The following is an 18,825-nucleotide window of genomic DNA, read 5'->3' as shown; positions in this document are numbered from 1 at the left end:
TGTGGCTTCGGGCCTGAGAGCGAAGCCAAATCCTTTGCTTATGCAGATGCTGTGCGAAGTTAGAGGCAGGTGGAGAAAGTGAGTCTGTGGCTCTGTTTCCTGAGTTGGAGTGATAGTCCCTCTCATGCTGAGTGAGGTTCAGGCTCGAGGATGGGTCAGTTCTGGCCACAATCGAACCAGTAAATAAATCAGGGACCCCAAAGAAAGGGATAGGGTGGTGCAGCAGGGGTGGGCAAGGTCCCTACCAAGCTCAGGATAGTCAGAGAAGCATCTGGGAGGTGAGGGGGCAGTGGAGCTGAGCCTAGAAGGACAAAACAGAATATAGGCCTTTGAGAAGGGCATTCTAGGTGGAGGAAACAGCTTCGGCAAAGGCTGGGAGGGAGGAAAACTCAGATCTTGGCCTGGGATGAAGGCTCCAGAAACGACATGACCTAGGATTCACCTAAAGGTAATTTGAAGGGAGCAACCAGCTCAGATGTGGGGGAAATAGACAAGAACAAGTAAAGGAGACAGAGGAGAGAAAAAGCAAAAAACCTTGAATGTGGGCTTCCCAGGTGGTGCTAGTGGTAAAGAACTCACCTGTCAATGCAGGAGAGATAAGAGATGCAGGTTCCATTCCTGGTTGGGGAAGATCCCCTGGAGGAGGGCATGGCTACCCACTCCAGTATTCTTACCTGGGGAATCCCATGGACAGAGGAGGCTGGCAGGCTACAGCCCACAGGGTCACAAAGAGTCAGACACGACTGAAGTGACTGAACATGCATATATGTGAGGCTCAGAGCTTCATGGAAGCGCAGGCAGGCCTTCCTCGGTTCAGTGCCCCTGTCCATGAACTGATGGCACTGTGTGACTTTGGAGGAGTCTCCAGAGAAAGGGTGGAGCTGGGACTGACAAGGGGGCTCCACAGGCTTGGACCAGGAGATCCTGGCTCAGCTCTAGAAGGGCTGTCTCCCAGAAGTGTAGGAAGGAAGTAGTGACAAGCCCAGGCCTGTGGACCTCCAGGCAATTCACCCATTCGGTGGCAAGTGGACATGGACAGTCCCCCAACCTGGGATTTGGGGACCCTTTAACAGCAATGATAATCCTAATCCAACCTCATCAACACTGTGACAGCTGTTTGGGGAGACACAGAAGCCCCAAGGTGGACAGAAGCTCCCACCTGGGGATCAGAGTTGGGTGGGAGAGCAGGCAGGAAGCAATCTGAGCAGCGCACCTGGGATCAAGCCCCATTAGCAGCAGCAGCATCTTCCAGCCTCCTCTCAGCCAAGGTCTCTTTCTTCATTTTCTGCATACGGGCACTGAGGACCAGCCACGCCTGGGCCCACCAAGGGGCAGATGTGCCCTGCACCTGGACTCCCTTCGGGTGAAGAGGGACCTGACTCCCCATGACAGACAAAAGCAGCCGTGGCCCAGAGGATCGGGGATACACCCCCCACATACACCCTTGAAAGGAGGATGAGGCCACATTCTCCTTTGTCCGCCTAGGTCTGTCTGCCTGTCGCCTGTGTCTCTGCCTCTCTCCTCCGACTCTCTGTCTCTGGGTCCGGGTCTCTGGCTCTACCCTTTGACTGTCCCCCTCCGCACCCTTCTTAACCTCTTGCCCCCCACTCTCCCCCTCTTTCTCCCTGCTCCTGCCCCTCCCTCTCTCCCGCCCCCCCGCCGCGGAGGGCCGGCAGGGGGCGCTGCGGGGCGGCCTCGGCGGCCCGGGGAGGCGGGGCGGGCGGCGGCCGCGTCGGGACCCGCCGCGATGGGACCGGAGGCGGCGCGGGCGGCGGCGGCGGCGGCGCAGACAAAGGCGCGGGCGGCGCGGAGGGCGGCGCGGAGGGCGCGGGCCCCGGAGCCAGCGAGCTAGCGGGGCGCCGGGCTGCGGGGAGTCGGCGCCGCGGGGCGGCACCCGTCTCGCGCCCGGACACTTGAGGGGCGCCGAGCCGGCAGGGTGAGCCCGGTCAACCGAGCCAGCGCTGGGGGTGCGGGGGGGCCCCGAAGTTCGAGAGCCCCGGAGAGGGTGCTGGGGGGGGTCGCCGAAGTTCGGGATACGGAGGCTGGGGGCGGCTGGGGGAGCCCCAAAGTGCCAGAGCTTGAGAGGGCAGGGGACCCCGAAGTTCCGGAGTCGGGGTCAGGGAGGGGACATTGGGAGGGGATCCCGAAGTTTCGACCCCGTCGTTGGAGAAGGCTGTGAAGGTGTCTCCGAAGTTCCGGACCTGGGATGAAGGGGCGACCCGAGGGAACCCCGAAATTCCCGACCTGGGGATGGAAGGGTGGCAGGGGGTCCCCGAAGTTCAGGAGTCAGGGACAGCGCGAAGGATCCCCTAAGTTCTGGACCTGCGGTTGCAGGAGGTAGATAACCTGTCCCCGAAGTTCTGGACCCGGAGTGTTGGAGGGCCGTGGCAAGGGATCTTGGAAGTTCCAGGGCTGGGGGCGACACTTCCCGAAGTTGGGGCGTCCTGGTCGTGACGCGGGTGGGGTCTTGATCCCGAATGAATATCCGATCCCCTGGACTGGGGCTCGTGGGGTGGGGCTTCGACCACCAAACGCAGTGTTGGATCCCAGACACCGGGCGGGTCGGGCTCCCCTTGGGGAGCCCCGCGGCCGGAGGCGTCCGAGGCGCATGACTAGCTGGTGAGTAACTTTCCCCAGTGCAGCAAGTCGTGGCAGGAGCGTCCGGACGGGCAGGAGGGACCTGAGTGTCTGAGACCCCTGCGCCCCCGGAACCCCGGCTCGACCCGGGACCCACCCCCAAGGCCGGCCAAAGTCACCGCCCCTCCCCCAACCCGAGCTCCGGTTTCAGACCCTGTGACCAGGACAGCAGCTGCCCAGAAGGGAGGGGGTGCACTCCTCTTTCTGACCACGGGGGCTACAGAGTTCAGGCCTCTCTTCCCTCCGTCTGCCTGCCCTCCCCCGGGTCTCTCCAGGACCTGGTTCCCACCCAACCGCACTTACTGGGATTCAGTGGTGATGGGTGGCCACCAAGTGGACCTGTTCAGCTGCATCTTGTCTCTTTAACTAGGCTGCAGGCTCCCTGGGGATTTTTGGACTTTGACTCCAAGGAGTGCCTCTGCTCTAGAGTGGAAGCTGAGGGGTTTCTTTGGGGGTCCTGTGGGGGATGGGTCTCCCAGTAGGCACCCAGTAATGCCTCACTCTTTTGGTGGAGGCCCTGCTTTGAAGAGTGCTGGGTGAATGTCAGAAGGTGCTGAACAGGAATTGGCCTTGGCCTCCTCGGCCCAGCCCAGAGATAGAGAAGACTTCACTGGGAGTCTTGTAAGCAGGAAGATGCAAGGTTTATGCCGGGGATGCCAGGTGCCTCCTGTCAGAGGCCATCTGCATCTGGAGGATGTTCCTGCAACACTCAGGACAGAGATGGCCTCTGGGGGCTCAGATGGTAAAGAGTCTTCCTGCAATGCAGGAGACCCAGGTTTGATCTCTGGATTGGGAAGATCCCCTGAAAGGGGGAATGGCTACCCACTCCAGTATTGTTGCCTGGAGACTTCCATGGATGGAGGAGCCTGGCGGGCTACATTCCCTTCACTTTGGGGTCGAAATTCTGTGAATGGTGTGCATGGGGTTGGACATGCTTGGCCTCCCTCATCCTGGCCTGGGGGACACTCACAAACCCCCTCTCCCTCCAGAGGCCAAACCAGCAGTTCCTACCATCCCACTGGCTGCCACTTGGAGCCCACTCAGACCAGCCTGACCAATGTCCACAGCCAGGTGAGCCCCTGCTTCTGCCAGCTTGACCCTGAGTCCCTGAGGGTGGGTGTGTCTGGCCCCCACTGAGCACCCTCTCCCCACACAGGGAGCAGCCCATCTTCAGCACACGGGCACACGTGTTCCAGATCGACCCAGCCACCAAGCGGAACTGGATCCCCGCGGGCAAACACGCGCTCACTGTCTCCTACTTTTACGATGCCACCCGCAATGTCTACAGAATCATCAGTCTTGGGGGTGCCAAGGTCCTGGTGGGGCCTGGGTGGGGTGGCAGGTGCCAAGGATCCCAGGACAGGACTGGGTCCATTTGCTGCCTTGCTGTGTGTCTTGGGGGCCAGGGGATACTCTGAATGTTTCTGGGTCTCCATCTTCCTCCTGAAATGGCTCAAGCCAAGTGGTGCTAGTGGTAAAGAATCCACCTGCCAATGCAGGAGACGTAAGAGACATAAGTTTGATCCCTGGGTCAGGAAGATCCCCTGGAGGAGGGCATGGCAACCCACTCCCATTCTCTTGCCTGGAGAATCCCATGGACAGAGGAGCCTGGTGGGCTACGGTCCATAAAGTTGCAAAGAGTCGGACAGGACTAAAGCGACTTAGCACAGAAGGACTAATAGAAGGCGATTTTCTCTGGGGGTTTCCTATTGATTATTACCAGTTCCATCACCCATGAACTTTTCTTCCCGACCCCACCTTCCCCCAGGCTATCATCAACAGCACTGTCACTCCCAACATGACCTTTACCAAAACCTCCCAGAAGTTTGGACAGTGGGCAGACAGTCGCGCCAACACTGTCTATGGTCTTGGCTTTGCTTCTGAACAGCATCTGACTCAGGTGGGCCTGTGGGGGTACATGGTGGGCGGAGCAGGGCTGGGGTTGGGTCTTCTCTTGTGTGTACTGGGGGACCCTGGACAGATGCTGGGCCTCCATCTTCCCAGCTACAGAATGGGCATACAGAGTTGGACCAGCCTATAGCCCCTTCCCACTTCCCTGGTCCACATCCCAGCTCAGTTGGCCCCCTGCTTTCATTTTGAACACACCCTGCTCCTCTGGGTGCCTTTGATGGGCTGAGTGCTTCCCCACCCCTGGCTCTGCCTTCATTACCACCTCCCTCCACCCTCTGCTGCTTCTAGAATTCGGCATTGTCTTATTAATTGTTTCCCTGTATGGTTCATGCTCTCTGAGATGCTTTTCTTCTCTTCTCTTCTAGAAGCATTAGTTTCCCTTTCAAATTTAGATCTTTAATTAATTTCCGCGGGCGGTATAAAGTAGGAGTATTTTTTTCACATATGAGTATTCAGTTGCTCTTGGGACTTTTTTTTTGGCCACGCCGTGTAGCATATGGGATCTTTGTTCCCCAACTGAGGATTGCACCCCCCGCGCTGGAAGTGTGAAGTCTTAACCATTGGACCACCAGAGAAATCCTGGAACAGTTTTTGAAAACACTACCCACCACCAATACCCCCAATGAATGGCACTGGCCGCTTTGCACAAACCAAGGGGGTGTATATCTGTAAATATTTTTAAAATTACTTTCAAGCTAAGAAAATTTATTTTAAAATTTAAAAAGGTTGGGGGCTTCCTTGGTGGCTCAGTGGTAAAGACTCTACCTGCCAATGCAGGTGAAACAGGTTCAATCCCTGGACCGGGAAGATGTGAGATGCTGCAGAGCAATGAAGCCTGTGCGCCATAACTATGGGTCCTGTGCTCTAAAGCCCAGGAGCTGCAACGCTGAGCCCACGTGCCCTAGAGCCTATGCTTTGCAACGAGAGAAGCTGCGATGGGAAGCCTGTGCACCGCAACTAGAGAGGAGCCCTTGCTCGCTGCAACCAGAGAAAAGTCTAAGCAGCAATGAAGACCCATACAACCAAAAATAAATAAATACATAAACAAAAATTTTTTTAAAAGGTTCCCTGGTGGCCTAGTGGTTAAGATTCCAGGCTTTCACTGCCATGGTCCAGGTTCAATGCCAGGTCAGGGAACTGAGATCTCACAATCTGCTTGGTGCAGCCAAAAATAAATAAAATGAAAAAAAAAAAAAAAGTGTATCCTACTGTAGCTGGAAAACAGGTATGGGAGATTAATGTAAACTATAATATAACAAAAATGAGAACAGGGTGATTACTTTCCTACTGGCTGCAGGTGCCTGTCAGAGGCTCCAAGTGCAAGACCTGCTTTCTCTTTGTCACAAAGGATATTCACAAGCGTCCCAGGCATGAAAGACAGATTAGCACCCACCTGAGGCTCTCCTTACTGAGATAAGCTGATTGAGAGGGAAAGGGGATCTCTTTCTCAAGGTGGCCTCCGTGAACATCCCACCCCTGCCCTCTAGCCTGATACCCACTCTGCTCCTTGGGCATCATTTTCCCAGCCTTCTTTCTTCTCTTCCAAAGTGACAGAGCTGGTGCTGGGTGGGAGTCATGTGGTGGGGCCCTGGTGGAGGGGGCTGGGAGTTTGTTGACTGTCTGTTCCTATCCCTCATCCCTCAGTTTGCTGAGAAGTTCCAGGAAGTGAAGGAAGCAGCAAGGCTGGCACGGGAGAAATCTCAGGATGGGGGAGAGCTCACCAGTCCAGCGCTGGGGATCACTGCCCACCAGGTCAGCACTCCTTGTCCCAGGAACTCAACTGCTATGGAGGGGAGGGGTCTAAATACTCTGCTGGTGCTCAGGACCAAATGTCACTGATGATGTAAAACTAGATCCATGGCAGGGACCATGAAAAGGGTCGTGGGTGCCATGGGAGCATGTCACAGGCCTGTCTGAAAGTTAGATAAAGGAAGGCCAGAAAACCAGCTCACATGGCAGAGTGGAAATGCGAAAGTTGAAATGGCTAAGTAGCGGTGCGTGCCTGCATACTGTCACTTCCGTCGTGTCCAACTCTTTGTGACCCTATGAACTGTAGTCCGCCCGGCTTCTCTGTTCATGGGATTCTTCAGGCAAGAATACCAGAGTGGATTGCCATGCCCTCCAGGGGATCTTCCCAGCCCAGGGATATTGAACCTGTGTCTCTTATGTCTCCTGCATTGGCAGGCAGGTTCTTTACCACTGAGCCACCTGGGAAGCCCTAAGTAGTGGGGTGGGGTAAAAAACTGTCCCTGAGCATTTCCCCCCACCAACTTATTCAACATCATTTATTGACCACCTACTGTGTGCCAGACCCTGGACTGGGCACAGGGCTTAAGAAGATAAAAAAAGTGGGCTGGTCCCTGCCCTCGGGACTGTGGTCCAGGCACCAGGTGGATTCATAATGAATTTAGCCTAATGGAGTAGGTTTCCCATAGGAATTTTAAATAGCTGTTGAAATTTGGCCCCAGGAAAGGTCACTGCAGTGAGGGAACAGCACCGAGGCATCAGATTGCTCCCCGATTTGCAGATTATGAGTATCTGTCTCCCTGGGTTTAGGCTAGCCTGCGTTAGGTTTGTTGCTGGTGGGTTGGTGAGAGCCCAGCAGGCAAGGAGGCAGGACAGGGCGCCAAACTACAGCCCAGGGCCCATGTTGGGGCCACGGATGGTGGGTGAGGAGGGGAGAGGAACGATTGGATCCCAGTGCTGGGAAGGACCTCCTAACCCCCTCTCAGTCAGGACCCCTGACATCAGCCCTGACCCCAGCCATGACCTAACTGGCCCTTAACTGAAACCGCGCCCTACTTGACTTCACTTCTATCCATGCCCTTAGGTGCCTCCGAGCCCCCTCGTCAGCGCCAATGGCCCCGGCGATGAGAAGCTATTCCGCAGCCAGAGCGCGGATGCCCCGGGCCCCGCTGAACGCGAGCGGCTCAAAAAAATGCTGTCCGAAGGGTGAGGGGGTAGCAGAGGGTACAGAGGCGTGACGGGACGAAAGGTGGGGGAGGCGAGAGGAGTTTCTCAGAAACTGTTGGGACTCGTTCAAGTGGAGCAATCTGACAGTGGATCCACGCCCGGGATCCCAGTACAGGCCTGGGTTGGAGAGGAGACACCCAGATTACGCCCCTTCCAGAGCCGACCCCACTTGCCTCATCCATTCCTCGGGGCTAACCCTGGCCCGTCCTCACCTCCCCCAGCTAATTCTAAACCCACGGGTGCCTCCCCACCACCCGGTTCTGTCCACATCCCATGGGTTGATACTGCCCTTCATGCGGACTGTGTCTCTCGCGGAGCGGACACAGAAGGGCCTACTCTGACCCCACCTCCCGGGAAGACCCCGCCTCCCCGGGACGTCCCCACCCCCTTGTCTCGAGGTATCTTGACCCCGCCCATAGCACCGCCCCAGACCCAGCACCGCCTTCGCCCCGCCCCCGGCCCAGTGAGGCCCCGCCCTGCCCTCTGCCGACCCCGGCGCTCTCGCAGCTCCGTGGGCGAGGTGCAGTGGGAGGCCGAGTTCTTCGCGCTGCAGGACAGTAACAACAAGTTGGCCGGTGCCCTGCGAGAGGCCAACGCGGCCGCCGCCCAGTGGAGGCAGCAGCTGGAGGCCCAGCGCGCAGAGGCTGAGAGGCTGCGGCAGCGGGTGAGGGAGCCCCACCCTCCCAAAGACCCTAAGTGGCCCAAGGGTCACTGTGAAGGCCCTGCCTCCTATTTGTCCTGGGTTCAACTGGCTGAATGTGTGATCTCGGCAGGTCACTTCCCAGAGTCTTAGTTTCTTGCTCTGTAGTATGGGTCTGAAGTAATGTCGGCCACAGAGGGTCATCAGACCCTAGAGTCCTACCTGCCAGAGGTGAGGTAGTGGCCCAGATTGAAGGGATGAGTTCCCAGTCACGGGCTTGACTGATCAGGAGGCATATGCCCAGGGTGAGGAGGGTACAGACTGGGTCATCAGGGACTGACCTTCCTGTCTGCACAGGTGGCTGAGCTGGAAGCCCAGGCCGCGGCAGAGCCACCTTCAGCCAGTGAGAAGGAGGGACCCAGCCAGTCCTTGGACCAGCTGGAGGCGCTAGTGCAAACTAAAGACCAGGTGTGTGAACGCACCTGTATGCGTGCGTGCTTCCTCGGGCCTTGCCTTCCTTGATCTCCCCCAGGGGAGCCAAGGACCTCAGAACAGATTTGGGGAACTTTTCCACCAGGAGATCCAGACGCTGAGGAGCCAGACTAGTGGGTCCCGTGAGGCCGCAGACACCGAACGTGAGGAGACACAGCAGAAGGTGCAGGTATGTGTGGTTGCTGTGGGGTGGGGTGGGGTGACTACCCGTGGCAGCCAGCCCCTGGTACGGGACAGACATGATCTTCCCTTCCCACGGGTTCTGGGCAGCCGTGGGCCTTCCTGAACCTCCGTTTCTTCACCTATAAATGGAGTCAGGAAGACATCTAAGGTTGTGAAGGATTCAGATGACCAGGTGCATGGAAGGACTGAGTCAAATGATGGTTATTAGGACAAGGTTTCATCTTCTTCCATTTGCAGTTTTTGAGTCTCTGTTGAATTTCCATTCTTGACTCCTATCAAATCCTCACACATCCCCGTCTGAGGCCAGAAGCTTGCATTTGTACCCAGATGTGGCTGGCCTGGCTTTCACTGAAGACTTTATCTGAGGAACGTTCATAGGGGCATGTCCTGTGAGTCCAGCAGGTGGAGAAGTTAAAGGATCTGGTGCCCCCAGAGAGAGAGTATTTGAGGGAATGCTCCCTGTTTTCTCCTGGGCAGCATGCACAGCAAATGCAGAGGCCCTGAGGTGGGGAGAAAGTATTCAAGGAACCACAGGAAGCCAGAAAGGCTGAGCAGGAATGAGCAAGGAGAGGGAGGGGTTTGAATTTCATTCCCAGAACAGGAGGATTTTGAGGAGGAATGTGGTCAGTTCAAATTGGCTGGGGGACCAGGGAGTATCTTGGGTACAGGTAGCTGGGAGAAAGCCAGCAGACAGGGAGAGTTTGGCCCAGAGTGGGGGCTGTGGTCCCCAGCGCCCGCTTTGAGATGCTGGACCCTTGAGACTTGCTGGGGCCCCAACATCGCCTGCTCTCTCCCTGTAGGACCTGGAAACCCGAAACGCAGAGCTGGAGCACCAGCTGCGGGCCACAGAGCGCAGCCTGGAGGAGGCCCGAGTCGAGCGGGAGCGGGCACGGGCTGAGGTGGGCCGGGCCGCGCAGCTGCTGGACGTCAGGCTGTTTGAGCTGAGCGAGCTGCGGGAGGGGCTGGCCCGCCTGGCCGAGGGCGCACCCTGAGTCCAGCCTCCGGGTCTGCATAGAGGAAGGGGCCTGTGGGAGCTGGTTTTACACAAACGGTTCCCGCCTGGGGCACAGGCCAGGCCGCAGGCGGCACGGTGGGCCAAGCCCCCTGGCAGCGACTGGGGCCCAGCTCAGCCTGGGGAGGGCTTGTCCACAGGACTCCAGCCAGCCCTGGCTGTTCACAGCTCAGAGGCTGTTTTTGAGCTTTTCATTGTGTAGAATTTCTAGACTCCCCAGGGCGTGTGCTAGTGCCCAAATTACATTTCTGAGCGTGGCTGTGTGCGTGGTGTCTGAGCAGCCCGGGTGTACCCAACCGCCAGCACTGGGCCCTCCGTCCATCTGCCCCCAGCCTGGTAAGCCACCTGGAGGGCAAGGTTCAGAAAGCCCAAGGGACCGCGCCCAGGACACATGGCTCTGCTTCCCCGTCTCCTTAAGCCCTGCCCATGTTGTCTGGACCACCTTGGACTAACGTGGACCCTGATTAATCCCCCCGCTTTCACTTCACTCTAGCCACAAACCCCAAATACAACCAAGTGGGCAAGCGGGAAAGCTCCTAGAATGTGGCTGTGTTCACTAGGCATGGAAACGATCTCTCCAAAACATCATGTCTACATCTGGGTAGTAGAGCGGTTGCTATACCCATTTTCCAGATGAGGAAACTGAGGCCCATATAAGGGACTTCTCCCACCCAAGGTCACTCGGCTGGAATGGTCAACACTACAGTCCAAGGCTTTGGGCCTGGCCTGACAGGAAAGGAGAACTAGTGGGTGGGGTGGCAGCGTGACGTTCCGGGGGACTTGAGAAGCACAGGCAGCCACACCCTCTTCTCGCTGCCCCTGCTCTCCAGAGCCAGGCTGCAGAAGCTAAAAGCCTCATTTATTAAGCACCTCCTGCAGGTGACACACCTCTGCTCATTGCACATCCAGGGTGACCCTGGGCTGGGGTCACTGTGCCCCAGGTGGACTGGGGCCCAACCTCACAGCCAGCGTTCTTTCTTCCTCAGCAGCCCGCCTCCCAGCCAAGGCTCTGAAAAGGGGCCACCAGAGGCTGCAGGGTGGAGGGCTGTGCGCTATACAGCATGTGTGTCAGCGGGCTCTGCTGAGGGGCACTGGGCAGGCTGGCAAAGGGTTCTGTCCTCAGGGGAGGGCACGCCAACCCTCAGCTTGATGAAGGAGTCCCAGGCTGGGCAAGTGGGCGCTGTGCGGAACTCAGGCTGGACCCTGAGTGGGTGCTGGGGACAAGGAGGCCTCAGGCCGGGCCCTGGGTGGGCGCCCCCTGCGGTCAGTCCTGCTGGCCTTCTGCCGCTGCAGTGTCTGCTCCACTTTCTCCTTGAAGCGCCGGTTCTTCTGCTTGATCTTGGCCAGCTCGGCCTTGCGCTTCGCCTCCAGGTCGGGGTCCTGGCACGGGCAGGACCAGAAGGTGGCTAAGCTGAGCGCCCTCCCTGGGGACCCTTGCGCCCTGCCCCTACCACACAGACGGCTCAGCCAGCCCTCACCTTCCCCTCCAGAATCATCTGCTTCCGCTTGTTAATCTCCTTCTTTTCATCGAAGTTGGCAGCCTCCAGTTTCTGGGCAGGGGGGGAAAGAGTAGGGGGAGGGAGAGACCATCACGGGGGTTGCCACCTTCAAGGAAGCACTCTGGGTCCCCGAGGACGAGCCCCTTCCCTGACACTCACAATCTCACACTCCCTCCGCACCACGTTGACCTGTGTGAGGATCTGTAGGACCTGGGCTTCCTCCACTGGGAACTCCTCCAGCTTCTTTTCTGTGGGGACAGGCAGGGGCCTGGGGTTGAGAGGGGGCAGGGAAGGGCAGGCACCACAGAGAGAAAGATTTCAACCATGTAGCTTTCCATGCAGCAGGGCACACAAGGCCATACAGTCATGTCAGATAAAGATCAGGTTGGCAAGAACTAGGTACAGATTGCTCTCTCTTTCTGGTTGTTAACAACACTATGAATTTGATTAGGAGTTGCTTTTTTTCTGAAAACAGTGTCCATTAAAGTCAAGACGTTTCTGAATCTCAGGACAGTCTGTGCAGTGGTTGGAGATGCCCCAGAGCTTCTCGGTCTTGGATATACATATATTACACCACCCAAGGGGATTTTTAAAAACCTGCCTAGGCCACAGCCCTGGGGCTTCTGACTCATCTGCAGGGACCACCCACACACTGTGGTCTGAGAAACCAAAGTCCCTTCCCATCAGATGTGGCTTTCGGCTGCTGAAGGCCATGAAGGAGTTTCTGCTTCAATTGCTGGGCCAATGAAACTTCTATGGGGGTTGCATAGGACAGAAAGTGCAATTTAAGCCTCCTCACATGAGCAGACAGGCAGGCATTGACAGGGTGAGTGGACGTCTCACCCGGAGGCACCACCCCCCCTTCCCCACACCACTCACTGATCTGCTCCTCGATGGCGTGAACCAGGTGGATATCATACTGCGTCACCAGCGTGATGGCCTGTCCCTGCCGCCCTGTGGGGACACACCCAGATTGTGTGCTGGAGGCCAGAAGAAGGGGCCGATACAAGCAGGTCCTGACCGCTAGGCAGCTCAGAGCTCCTCCTGATCAAGGGGAACTGTACAGGAGCTCAGTGGGTGGAGGAATGAGTGGAAACAAAGGAAGCTTAGAGCGTCAGGTCTCAGCCCCCTGCTTGACCTCTGTGTGGCAGGCAGGTCTGTCCCAGGGGAGCAGCCACTCCAGGGAGAGGCAGCTGTCCTGCCAGCTTGGCCTTAATCAGGGGCTGGTGATGTGGCTGATTTCCCTTTTTGGTGTGGCTGCCGGGGAGCTCAAGCCCAGTCCTGTCAGCAGGAAACCCAGACAGGCTTCAGCTCCGAAGACTACATGCCACCTTCTCTGTTCCCGGCTTCCATGAGACAATGCCCTAGAACAGCCCTGGGAGCTGACCAGGCCTGAGGCCCTCAGAGCGGCCCCAAACAGGCGTCACATTCTTGTTACCCATTGTTGGACGAGGTGGTGGGGGCCCAGAGAGCTGATGTGACCGACCTGAGGCCACAGGGCAGGAGAGAAGGGCCAGTCTGGCCCCAGAAACCATGGCTCTGCCAACTCCAGGTGTGAGAAAATCTCCCGGACTCTGTGCCCATTCCGGGTGGGGCTGAGGAGCAGACACAAGGCTCCTACCAGGAGTCACAGCAAGTGGTTGAACTTGAACACTGAATCCCACAGGGCAGCATCTTACCCATCAGGACCTGTATACCTGTTTGCTGCTGGGATAGGACGGCCAGCCCTGACAGATGAAGGGGGCTCAGGTGAGGCAAGAGGTAGTGGTGGGGAGGGGGTTGTGTGCCATGTCCCCAGGGGACAGCTCAGTGCTGCCTGGGTCATGTGGAGAAGACACAGCACCCTCACCTATGTCTTTTTGGTTGTTTGGGGGGCGGTTTTTGGCTGTAGTGTGCGGGATCTTCCCCAACAAGGGATCAAACCCGTGCCCCCTGCATGGGTAGCACAGAGTGTGAAACACTGGACTGCCAGGGAAGTCCCCGCCCATGGTTCTGAAAGGAGGATTCCCCCAGCTTGCAAGCACTACCTCTGGTATCTCTCACCTGCAGCCTGTGGCCCTCCCACGCCCCACCGGCTTGTGACTGGCTCTGCATGCTGTGGGCAGGCAGGAGGGTGGGTGCCCCAAGGCTGCCCGCCCTGTCTGCTCACCTGCGCGGGCTGTCCGGCCAACTCGGTGGATGTAGATCTTCGGGAGTCCGGGGGTGTTGTGGTTGATGACCACCTGCACAGTGGGAATGTCCAGGCCCCTGGAGGCAGAGGTCAGTCAGCACCTCTATCCAGGTGGGGAAACCGAGGTTGAGACTCACCCAAGGTCACTCGGCGGTGAAGCTGGGGCTGCCTGAAGCCACCCTCCCTCTCTGGCCCTTTTGTAGGGGCACCCTGGAGCCGCTCACCGGGAGGCTACATCTGTCGCAATCAGGATCCGGTAGATGCTGGACTTGAACTTGGCCAGGGCAGCAAAGCGTTCTTTCTGTGCCAAATTGGGAGAGAATTGGGGCGGGAGGATATCAGGTAGCTCCCAAGAAACGTTTCAGAGTGTATGCTTACTGTGTGAGGCCTGGGGACACGCACGGCAGAGGCCAGGACAGTCTCCGCCCTCAAGGGGCTCACAGTCCAGCAAGGGAGATGACCTTGAGGAGGCCAGAATGGGGCAGATGGGGTGGCAGGAAGAGTGTTCCAGGCAGAGGAGAGGGCCTGAGCAAAAGCCCTGGGGCCGGGAGGAGTCCCCAGGGCGAGGCTGGTCAGGGAGGGCTCTGGGTGGCCGCCTGGCGCCTTACCTGTTTCATCATGGAATGCAGAGCCACGGTGGGGAAGTTGAACTTGCGTAGCATCATGCATAGGATCTGGCAGGTCCTGGTGGGAAGGACAGGCTGTTGGTCCATCTAGTGCTGGGGTCCTGGGAAGGTGCTCTGCCCCCGCCTCCCCGCCCCGAGACCCCGAGCAGTGGCCCTGCATGACTGGGGAAGGAGAAGCAGGGGTGCCACGTCCTGCCTGCTGACCCCTTCCCTGGCCTAAGCCAACAAGAGAGTGCTCTACGTCCAGCCTTTTTTCTTCTGGTAGCCCAAGAAATTCTTGGGGGGCAGTGGTCAGGAGGTCGCCTCCACGTGCTGTGGGCTGCCCTTCTACGCTGGGTCAGGCTAGACCGGCCTACAGCTCCTTGATGCTCTCCCCAAATATGTCAAAGGATTTTGAAATCCCTGGGTCTGTGGAGAGGACAGCCGTGGGGGTGATGTGCTGGGCCTCAGTGACCCCCTGAGACCACAGTGAACTGGCTGCTCCAAGGCTTTCCCAGCTGCTGCAGGGGTCTCCTGGGGAGAGCCCAAGGCCCTCAGCTCTTCCAGTTAAGGGCAGGTCTCAAAAAGTGAAAGTGTTAGTCCCTCAGTCTTGTCTGACTCTTTGCAACCCCATGGACTGTAGCCCACCAGGCTCCCCTGTCCATGGAATTCTCCAAGCAAGAATACTGGAGGAGGTTGCCATTCCCTTCTCCAGGGGATCTTGAAAACTCAGGGAATGAACCTGGGTCTCCTGCACTGCAGACAGATTCTTTAGCATCTGAGCTACCAGGAAAGGGCAGGTCTGAGGACCCCCAAATCCTGGCTCAGTCTTTATGGGGGTGACCTTATTAGCAAACTGCTTGACCTCTCTGAGCCTCCTTGAGTGAATCCTCTGAAACTGCTGCTCGGAGCAGAGGCCCTGGAGTGCTAAGACTGGCCGTGTGCCTGACCCCTCCAACCGCAGACCACCTGCTGGACCTCCATGAGGCGCCGGGGGCGGGACGCCCAGGGGGCGGGAGCGGCAGGCCCGCCCGTGCTCACTTGCACGTGTTGGTGAAGATGATGATAGACCAGTCCTCGTGCTCGTCCTGGAAGTTCTGGATCAGGTGGACCAGGTAGGCGTCCTTGACCTTCTCAGGCACCAGCAGGTAGCGCTGGTCCAGCTGTTCTACGGTGCGCACCCTGGGCACAGGCAGATTGGTTTCCCCTTCTGTTGAATGAGGTCAATGACCTCTGCTGGACACCCCCGCCTCCCGCTTGCCCTGCCCCATCCCCCCGCCAGAAAGTAGCTATGGACTCACGGGGCCTGAGCCTCCCAGAAGAAGGGCTGGTTGGTGGCCAGGCCCTGTAGCTCCCTCAGTGTGTCGGTCAGCGTGGCGCTGAAGAGCAGTGTCTGCCTGCGGGCGGGCACGGCTGCCAGGATGACCTCCAGGTCGACGGTGAAGTCAGTGCAGCCCTGCTCCAACAGCCGGTCCGCCTCATCCATCACCTGTAGCATCAGCCGCAGCAGGCAGGGGGTGGGGACCTGGGCTGAGGCCGCTGTCCGAGGCCCGACCACCAGCCCGGGGCCCAGCCTACCTCCTCCGTGTGCCTCCTTCCTGGGCTCAGACGTGCACCCTGGAGCACTCTCCCTCGAGGTCTTGGAGGCCTGCTTTCTTGCCCATCTCAGCTTCAACGTTAACTCCTCAGAGAGGCCCTGCCCTCAACTAACTTTTTTAGTGTGTGCATGCACGCGTGCTCAGTTGTGGTCAACCCTTTGTAACCCCAAGGACTGTAGACCTCCGGCTCCTCTGTCCATGGGATTTTCCAGGCAAGAATACTGGAGTGGGTTGCCATTTCCTCCTCCAGGGAATTTTCCCCACCCAGGGATTGAACCCGCATCTCCTGCATCAGCAGGCGAACTCTTTACAACTGAGCCACCTGGGAAGCCCATCTTTTCTAGTACAGGCCCCCTTTTGTTGGTCCCTGAGATGTCATTATCACCATTCCTAACTCGGTAACGGATGGCCAATGGGACACACAGTTCCCAAACGGGTGAATCAGGGCCCCAGGCTGACTCACCAGGAAGCGGATCTTCTTTATGCTGAAGGTGTTGGAGCTGCGGAGGTGGTCAGCCAGGCGCCCCGGTGTGGCAATGACTACGTGTGGTTTCCGGGAGAGCTCCAGGGCCTGGGCCACCATGTCTGTGGGTGGAATGCGAGAGGTGGGGCTAGGTAGATGGTCTGAGGCTGCAGCAGTCCCATGCCCAGAGCCTCCTTGGGTCCCCCCATACCCATGCCGCCGACGATGATGCAGTCTTTCAAGCCCAGAGGCTTTCCCAGGACCCGGAACTGCTCTGCGATCTGATAGGCCAGCTCCCTGTGGGCATGAAGGGGCCAGCCTGAGTCAGATAGGGCTTTTGTGCCTGCCTCTCATTCCTGCCTCCATCAATAGGGCCTCCTGCTTGCATCTTTCCTGTTCACACACCCTCCATGGCTCCCAGTCCCCTTTGGACAAAGGTTCTAATACTGACCGTAGGAAGCCCGTTGTGGCTTCTGCCCTCTCACTAGGCTGGGTGCCCGAACAGAGTATGGCTTGTCCTCGGCCAGTCCCACCCAAACTGGCCTTTCCTCATCCCACGTCCTCAGCAATGGCCTTGACACCACAGTCATCAAAGCCTGAGATCCAAGTGTTAACCCGCCCGCCACCTGCACCCCCCCTCTCTGAGGCTGGTCAGTGGGTCAGTGGCCAAGTCCCCTCCTCTCTGCCCCCAGCTCTGTCCAGGCCCTTCCTCTGTCCATATGCCTACTTCCTGGCCTTCCTGCTTGCCCTGAGTCAAGCCCTGTGCTCAGCACTTCTCACACACTGTCCTGCTAATTCTTCAGCACCTCTAAGGGTTGGGCTAATTTCTGTTCCCATTTTGCACACATGAAAAGTGTATTTAAAGAGGTAAAGGCACGTGCCCAAGAGCACACAGCTAGTTCACTCACCAGAAAGGCATGTGTCTGTGTGTGGGGGGTGGGACTCACCTGGTGGGTGTCAGGACAAGGCAGAAGATGCCATAAGGATCCTCAGACAGCTTCTGCAAGATGGGCAGGACAAATGCTGCTGTCTTGCCGCTGCCTGTCTTGGCACAGCCCAGGCAGTCCCGACCTGGGCAGAGAACACAGCAGCGTCACAGGTACAGACAGGTATTCCATCAGGCACAGTTTACAGCAGCTAACATTTAACGAGCAATGACTATATGCTCAGGCTTCCCTGGTGACTCAGTGTTAGAGAATCCACCTGCTAGTGCGGGAGACATAGGTTCCATCCCTGGGTCGGGAATATCCTCTGGAGAAGGAAATGGCAACCCACTCTAATACTCTTGCCTGGGAAATCCCATGGACAGAGGAGCCCGACGGGCTACAGTCCACGGGGTCACAAAAGACTCGGGCATGACTTAGCAACTTAACAATAATGACAAGAACTATATGCTCAGTACCAGTCTGTACCCTTCCTGTTGAAGACATTATGACAACTTTCCATTTAGAGTAATTGACACATTTAAGGAGAGTGAGGCCATTATCGTTCCCATTTAACAGAAGGGGAAACAGAGTCAAAGGTTTGCCCAGGACATACAGCCAGTAACAGCCTGGACTGGAACCCATATCCATGTGACCTGAGATACTTGCTGCTGCTGCTGCTGCTGCTAAGTTGCTTCAGTCGTGTCCAACTCTGTGCGGCCCCATAGATGGCAGCCCACCAGGCTCCCCCATCCCTGGGATTCTCCAGGCAAGAACACTGGAGTGGGTTGCCATTTCCTTCTCCAATGCAGGAAAGTGAAAAGTGAAAGGGAAGTTGCTCAGTCGTGTCCGACTCTTAGCGACCCCATGGACTGCAGCCCACCAGGCTCCTCCATCCATGGGATTTTCCAGGCAAGAGTACTGGAGTGGGGTGCCATGAGATACTTGCTACTAACCACAATCTCATTTTGACTCCTTCCCTGGGATCAGAGCTTGGGAAACTCAGAATACCCTCCCCCAACCTGAATCTTATTCTCCCTACTGACTCTTCATTCTGTTTATTTAATGCCTTAACTTGTCACATCCTAGGTTTCCTGAAGGTGTCTCTTTAATGGCAAAACTGGGCTGGTCCAAAGGGGTGGAGAGAAGAGCAGTCTAGGGACCAGAGTCCTGGATTTACCAATAATCTTGACAACCTCAATTGCCATTTGTAAAATGAACACAGTAAAGCAAGTTCTACCGAATTTTCCCAGTACTATCTATTAGGTACTCATCAAACCCAACCAGTGATGAGGCTACGAGTTTCAGAGATTATATCACTTGTGCAGGCGAGTCAGTCGTACAGCCTAAACGCCAACATTACCTAGTCGTTCTCCGGAACCCAGGATCGCCCGTAAGGCCCAGGGCTGCCCCTTGCCTCACGGGACCCGCGTGGGCAAAAGCTGAGAGAAGGCAAGAGAAGCGACAGTTGCGGGGAAGCCTCCTGGAGAGGCCAAGCCACACTCACCCTCCAGGATGGCGGGGATGCAGCCCAGCTGCACGGGCGTGGGCTGCTTCAAACCCATCTGCCGACACTGTTCCACGAGCCACGAAGACAGCCCGAGCTCCGCGAAGCCTGCCATCCTCGCAGCCAGGGCAGTGTGAGCGCTCGTGTGAACGGTACTTCCGGCGCGTGTCGATGACGTCAGAAAGCGTTCCCGTTCATTAGATCTGCCTCCC

At 57.5% G+C, this 18,825-nt stretch overlaps 2 protein-coding genes across 3 annotated transcripts; one reads left to right on the top strand and one right to left on the bottom strand.

Annotated features, from left to right (window-relative positions):
* Positions 1-1,797: 1,797 nt before the first annotated feature.
* Positions 1,798-10,105, top strand: HOMER3 (homer scaffold protein 3). Its single transcript, XM_044948358.1, has 10 exons — positions 1,798-1,936; positions 3,627-3,708; positions 3,794-3,950; positions 4,406-4,537; positions 6,193-6,300; positions 7,379-7,500; positions 8,029-8,185; positions 8,519-8,629; positions 8,739-8,822; positions 9,637-10,105. The coding sequence occupies exons 2-10, from the start codon at positions 3,695-3,697 to the stop codon at positions 9,826-9,828; spliced, it is 1,077 nt and encodes a 358-aa protein (XP_044804293.1). The 5' UTR covers positions 1,798-1,936; positions 3,627-3,694; the 3' UTR covers positions 9,829-10,105.
* A 550-nt stretch (positions 10,106-10,655) lies between these two features.
* On the bottom strand, positions 10,656-18,791 carry DDX49 (DEAD-box helicase 49). 2 transcript variants are annotated; one of them, XM_006058012.3, is made up of 13 exons: positions 18,614-18,789; positions 17,131-17,254; positions 16,395-16,480; positions 16,184-16,305; positions 15,424-15,611; positions 15,164-15,304; positions 14,126-14,201; positions 13,742-13,818; positions 13,497-13,594; positions 12,227-12,301; positions 11,507-11,595; positions 11,327-11,398; positions 10,656-11,228 (listed from the first exon to the last, which is right to left on the bottom strand). In XM_006058012.3, the coding sequence occupies exons 1-13, from the start codon at positions 18,726-18,728 to the stop codon at positions 11,040-11,042; spliced, it is 1,452 nt and encodes a 483-aa protein (XP_006058074.2). In that variant the 5' UTR covers positions 18,729-18,789; the 3' UTR covers positions 10,656-11,039. The 2 variants fall into 2 exon arrangements, with proteins under 2 accessions (XP_006058074.2, XP_044804291.1); XM_044948356.1 differs by having other exon boundaries at positions 11,086-11,228; positions 11,507-11,615; positions 18,614-18,791.
* Positions 18,792-18,825: the final 34 nt, after the last annotated feature.

The sequence above is a fragment of the Bubalus bubalis genome, chromosome 9 (assembly GCF_019923935.1).
Source record: "Bubalus bubalis isolate 160015118507 breed Murrah chromosome 9, NDDB_SH_1, whole genome shotgun sequence".
Classification (NCBI taxonomy): Eukaryota; Metazoa; Chordata; class Mammalia; order Artiodactyla; family Bovidae; genus Bubalus; species Bubalus bubalis.
This window is presented reverse-complemented; position numbering and strand designations above follow the sequence as displayed.

What these genes read in the sequence shown, in the direction of transcription:
- HOMER3 (XM_044948358.1), top strand. An exon ending in CTGAGAGGCTGCGGCAGCGG is followed by an intron (nt 8,186 to 8,518) that starts GTGAGGGAGCCC and finishes CTGTCTGCACAG; the next exon opens with GTGGCTGAGCTGGAAGCCCA. An exon ending in TAGTGCAAACTAAAGACCAG is followed by an intron (nt 8,630 to 8,738) that starts GTGTGTGAACGC and finishes CTTTTCCACCAG; the next exon opens with GAGATCCAGACGCTGAGGAG.
- DDX49 (XM_006058012.3), bottom strand. Translation starts at nt 18,728, where the DNA reads ATGGCAGGCTTCGCGGAGCTCGGGCTGTCTTCGTGGCTCGTGGAACAG. An exon ending in TAAAGAAGATCCGCTTCCTG is followed by an intron (nt 15,612 to 16,183) that starts GTGAGTCAGCCT and finishes CTGATGCTACAG; the next exon opens with GTGATGGATGAGGCGGACCG. An exon ending in ATCTTCACCAACACGTGCAA is followed by an intron (nt 14,202 to 15,163) that starts GTGAGCACGGGC and finishes CCTTCCCACCAG; the next exon opens with GACCTGCCAGATCCTATGCA.